Source organism: Buceros rhinoceros, unplaced genomic scaffold (assembly GCF_000710305.1).
Source record: "Buceros rhinoceros silvestris isolate BGI_N320 unplaced genomic scaffold, ASM71030v1 scaffold17022, whole genome shotgun sequence".
NCBI classification, from domain to species: domain Eukaryota; kingdom Metazoa; phylum Chordata; class Aves; order Bucerotiformes; family Bucerotidae; genus Buceros; species Buceros rhinoceros.
The window spans coordinates 14,123-19,903 of NW_010398479.1; the positions used below are offsets into that span (position 1 = coordinate 14,123).

At 51.9% G+C, this 5,781-nt stretch overlaps 1 protein-coding gene across 1 annotated transcript in view; it reads right to left on the reverse strand.

Annotated features, from left to right (window-relative positions):
• LOC104489013 (solute carrier family 22 member 4-like) overlaps positions 1 to 5,124 on the reverse strand; it is a 15,484-nt gene extending 10,360 nt beyond the window's left edge. Inside the window, exons 1-4 of the mRNA XM_010131125.1 lie at positions 5,061 to 5,124; positions 4,380 to 4,503; positions 2,656 to 2,810; positions 5 to 108 (exon numbers count right to left, since the gene is read on the reverse strand). Coding sequence (XP_010129427.1) covers positions 5 to 108; positions 2,656 to 2,810; positions 4,380 to 4,503; positions 5,061 to 5,124 — 447 coding nt within the window. The remainder of the gene's footprint in view (positions 1 to 4; positions 109 to 2,655; positions 2,811 to 4,379; positions 4,504 to 5,060) is intronic.
• Positions 5,125 to 5,781: the final 657 nt, after the last annotated feature.

A 5,781-nucleotide genomic window follows, 5' to 3' on the forward strand; every position in this document is an offset into this window, starting at 1 on the left:
TGATGAAGTAAGCAAAGGGCGGCAGCAGCATGTAGCCAATTGCAAAAAATATGCAAACTCCTAACGTAGAGAATATAATACGAACTGATTTGCCAAGAACTTCTGTTCCTGTTTAAAACAAGGGAGGTTGGATTAGCATTTTAACTCTTGCTTTTCAATCACGACTAAATACTTTACTGCATTTACAAAAAAATAAACCACACAATCCTAGAGAAGAGCAGCACAGCACGGACCCACCCAGGACAGAGAAGCTGCTGGGAGTATTGGGGACCTGCAGATGAAGGAGTGACTTCTGTTTGCTTTGACCAGTGCATTGTCCCAGACAATGGGCAGGCACAGGGGGCGGCCAGCAGACTTCAGGAGCCTTCCCGACACGCTTGGTTAGGACATAGCCTGCTCCCTGATGCAACTCGCTGGGATTTAAGGTGCGGTTCCCTGCTCAACACTTCTGGAGGAGAGCAGCCTGACATGGGATGGAGGGACGTGAATTTACAGTGAGGTGGGAACAAATTTCACATTTGTGTTTTGGAACAGGCGGCTGGAATGTCAGGCTGGCACATCACGGGCTGTCGGACACAAGCAGGGAAGATGCCATCTTCTAACAACACTGCTGCAGCAGCCAGGCAGCAGCTGCCGAAAGCATCCTACAAGGACTGCCTCACGCACAGCCTAGCACCAACCCAACAGCTAGCAATGAAAAACGAGACTGCTGCAGCCTCCAAGAGCATCTAACGCCTTTTCCAATAAAATACCTAGCCACTGATTAACAAAATCCACGGGCGCCCTCGGGTCTACCTCACCTCTCGTGGAGCGCTCAGCCCCGGGTCTGTGGAACTCTCCTCTCCACAAGGAGCAGCGCAAGGGCCGTAACTCCCACTGTTTGATCTGGACTCGGTTGAAAAGCAAACTGAGCAAACAGGAGGGTCTCAGGAAGGCTGAAGGGCGTGTTTTGGTTATGTAGTGTGGTGAGAACCCCAACATTGAATATGGCAGAGAAAATGGAAAAAATAACCAAGACGGAAAAAAATCTTCCATTTGATGGCTACACAAATTTTCATTTTAGAAGCTTGGAGTAACTGAATAAAGTCACAGCGAAAAAGCTGAAAATAAGAACTCCAAGGGGTTGACATGGTGTGTGGAGATAAATAATACTGTCTGCCTCTACGGATTGCTCTTGTTCAGAGGGGCTCTCTGCTCGCGGCTGCGAGAGCTCTGCAGCAAACAGGATGGCAGAGGAGACAACACGAGGGACAAAGTGCTGGCAAACGGCAGCTGTGCAACGGAGGAAATCTCACAGTGCTTCAAGAGACCCAGTTCTCTCTCTTAACAGGGGGTATGTGGCTTCACCTTTGCCTCTGCCAAGGGCAGAGGCAGCACCCAGACCTGTATCCAGCACTGCCTCATGTTCCCAAGGGAGCTGCAGAGCCAAATTCCTGCCTGATCAGACCTGAACCTGGGCTACACAAACCCCATGTGCTTCCCAGAGGGTCTTCAGCCCAGCCAGCACTGCTGACCCTGCACCGTACCTCCCAGCCTGCCCACAGCGGGCCTTCACTCCGGCTCCACCAGCTCCACGCAGGAGTTAACTACCGGGACGGAGGGAGCGGTGCCAAAGGCGATGGTGATGGCAAGGGATCTCCCTGCTGACAGCCTGACCTACTTAACGTTCCCTCTGCCAGGTGCAGCAGTGACTCAGAGCTGCCCGGGGACACAATGCCATTTCCCCTCCATAGCACTGATTTCATATGAGGCTCTTCTGCTCTGCTTTTTCTCTGTTAAAGCCTCATAGGGTAGGAAAGAACAGCATTAACCTCTAGGATACGGTTTAAATTAGACTAGCTCACGTTACGATGTACAAATTGTCATTGTGACACCATTGGTTTAAAAGCCGACAGAAATAAATGTGCACACCTTAAAAACAGCTCTTGCAGATCCCAGCTCCCCCGAGGCCTGCTCCAGTCACCCCAGTAACCCACCCATGCAGTCGCCTTTCCTGAAAGCCCTGTGAGTAGCGGGAGACTCTGCAGGGTCCCTCTCCCCACGGGCTCCTCCTTCCTGGCAGGGTCCTCAGGCAGCGACTGCGGCCGTGGCGCCTCCCCGCAGACAACGGCTCGCTCTTCCTATGCTCCCCGTGGGAAACAAAACAAACCTTGGCCTCTAAAATTAGAGACTTTATCGCTACCCTTGGCACCCAGACCAGTGACTTTACAGCTAACAGGGCTCTGACACCCACCCAGCTCCTCCACTGCAGTCCACCCCCACACGTGCTGTGCCTGGAAATGCCGGTTTGCTCCAAGGCTTTGCACCCAGGTACGCACTGACCCCTCTGGGAAGGGGCGGAAAGGCAGGAAGGAAGCCCAGTGCCTTTACCTCAGACCTGCTTCTGCTGATAACAAACCCCCAACACTGCCTTAAGCTTCTCCAAAGAGGATGGATGAGCCTTATTTAGAGCCTTCCCACTCTCATCTTTTCCTCTAAACCCATACAAAGTACAGGCTTGAAGTATCCAAGAGCAAAAAAGCCATACTGGCCTGAAATGGGAATTTAGTGAGGATTTACTGCTGACTAATTAAATGATGCAGGTTCAGAGGGGAATAACAAACCCCAAGACGATGCATTAAGCAAGCACTTAACCTACTGCGGACATATTCATACCCAGTATGAAGGCCACCACGTAGTTGGAGATCTGTCCCATCCCCACTATGAGGAAGAGCCCTGTGAACATCTCCCAGCTGGTAGAGAAGATCTGCAGGAAGCTGAAGCCAGTCTGCACTGCCATCGTCAAAAAAAGGATACTCTTCCTGCCAAACCTTTTGGAAAAGATAAAGATTATTATTGATACAGCATGTATTTATGGAGTGGGGCTCTGACAGAGAGTGTGAGAGAGCACAAGTATGCAACCCTGAGCAATGCAGCTCAGCACAGCCTGAAGTTTGGTTCTGAAAGAATTTTGTGTACTATTTTCATAAGCAATAAAAAATTAAAAATTTCCAAGACCCAGGAAATAAACCAAAAGAAAAACTAAGAGCAGAAACTTCAGGGAGCCACTAGACAGGGTCTAAGGAGACTGGACAACAGGATGTGAGGGCGACACGTGGAGACTGCAAGCCCCAAGTTTGGAAATGATGGCTTTTAGGCTACTGGCATCCAGACAATGCAACACCATTGTACTTTGAAAGTGTTAAACAGCTTCATCAACTGCTTTCAGCCTCTCTGAGCTGCCAGACACGCTCCACCCTTTCCCTCACCCACTCCTCTGCGTTCGAGGTAAGCAGCATTTTCATCGCCCACGTGCTGGCCCAGGGCACGCTGCCCTCTGCATGGGTGCTGCACGGGAGACAGTCGCTCAGGGGCAGGCTCTGAACATACCCCTTTACTGACCCACCACTTCCAGCACGATTCAGCGAATAGCTCCTGCTGGAAGGTGCCGGGGCTCTTGGGGAGGCTGCCAGCCACGCTGCCGCTGGGGCACACGCGCTGCCCCAGATGCTCCCAGCAGCACACCGCACCAGTGAGATTTAGCGATTATCTCGTCTCCCTCTCAAACAGTAACACCAACTGACTTCCGCACCAGGTCAGGAGGCAGAGATTAAACTCAGATCACATGAAATTTAACGCTGGAGGCTTTAGGATTAAGACTCCCATCAGGTTTTGAAACCCCTCTGCCGAACACCCAGAGGAGTGCTGAAACTCTCATGATTTCCTCACTAACAGCCAACAATCCAAGCGCTATTTGAGACACAGCCGGAACGATACAGAAGAAAGGCTACGGGATGTATAAAGAGAGAAGTAGAGACCCACAGAAGGAACATATCCTGCATTTGACACTTGAAAGGCCAGAAGATAACTGCTGCTGAGATAACTGTAATGTTTTCTTGCTATTTTGCATCTGTTCAGATGTTGTGAGATACTTGCTACCCATTTACAGGTTATCTTTATTTCTTCCTCTTCGATACGCTTACTTTATTTTCAGCAAACCATCTCTTCTATGCAGAGCTTCCACTCAAAGGACAAGCTTCTATCCTGCCACTCTAAGGATGGGCTGTCAATTCAAGTGTGACAAAGAACACCACCTTTTAAACTACTAAAAAGAAATAAATGTGTTTGTGAAGCGAAAACCACCACACCAATCTGCAAAGCAGCCACATGGGCTCCTTGTGGAGACCAGCTTTTGGTCTGCTGAAGAGCCCAGGAGGCCGTCATCCCACACCTGGGGTAGATCAAGGTAGGACAGGAGTTTTGAAGAAGCCAGGCCAGTTACCTCATTTGGATCAAGACTCAGAGAACTGGACGTTGAACTCCTTTACACCTCTTCGAAACAAAGGCACCAGTTGAGGCACCAGGTCTGCCCATGGGCGGAGCGGGAGCAGTGGCGTTACCTGTCTGAGAGCTGCCCCGAGATGAAGGAGCCGATGAGGACCCCCACGAAGAAGAGGGAGGTTGTCAGCGGGACTTTCCAGTCGTCCTCGCACACCAGGTTCCACTGCAAGAGAAGGGGCCATGCTCAGATACAGCTGCAACGCTGCGGCGAGCCTCATGCAGGCTCAGGGGTTATTGCCTGGAGACACACACATTTCCACGTTACTTAATTAGTTTCCCCACACCCGTGTTTCCACCCATTGCTGGCACCAGCCTGTTTTCACAGAGACAGTCGCTGCCAGAACACCCTGCTTAAAGCACACGCAAAGAAAGGGAATGTGGTGGCCTCCCCAAGCAAGCCCCATCAGGCCGAAACACCCACAACCGTCTGACGGGAGCCCATCACCTCGGAAGCAGGTCAGCGGCCAACAATGCCAAACCTGATGGGCGGTTGGTGTGGGCAGCCCAGGGGCTGCCCTGGCCCCATTTCCAGCATGACCTCCCGATCACGTGTCCAACAAGCCCCCTGACACCCAGGAACAGGCTCCCCATGGCCAAGGTGCTCCCCACCCGAAAAGCAGAGCGATGGAGCAGGTGAAGGGCTGCCCCATCCCTGGGTAGGGACCGTTCCCAGTTTACCTCACCTCTGCCAGCACAACAACTGCTGCATTTCTATAGCTGCTGGGGTTGACAAAACATACGCAAGAAGGCGCACAGAGTGAAATCTCTTTGCCCGTGCTGATGCCTTTCCAAATTCCTCTCCATGCCCGCAACCTGCAGGGCTGACTCACTGCCCATCGCTCAGACTCACCACCAGACCTGGCTGGGGCTGGAGGCTTAGGACAGAAGCCAGCGTGGAAACTTCCACCTAAAGCCACTCGTAATCCCAGACAAGGTTTAAAAAAAAAAAAAAAAATGAAAACAGCATCATGAGTCTCCATCCACCAGAGTTACAGCTGAGTGTGTTTCTGCCACAGCTTGCTCCCGTCCCGCTGACTAATCCCCGCTGAAGGCATGGCTGCCTCGCGCTTATGGACAGACTTCAAACGTGTCGCTCTCAGATCAGATAATTCAACCATGAAGGTAAGCTATTAGATGACAGATCAAAGCGTACCGTAATTTTCATAACTAACCATGCTATCAGAGAGCAGCACATCGCCCACAGCAGCACCACCCTGTGCTTGGGGAATGAAGGGGCTGAGCGGTCTGGGCAAGCAGCAGCCGAGCCCAGGCAAAGGCAGGGGCAGCGGAGCAGAATCCTCCCCGCCGGGCTGCCCGGGCTCCTCCGCTCAGCTGTAGGTGGCAAAAAGAGGCAACTCTTGCATTACAAAGAGACCCAGATACCATCTGACAGCACGGCGGGTCCTGCCAAAGCCACAACCAGCCAACCGATAGCTCGGGGGGCGCGGCACCCAAAGCACA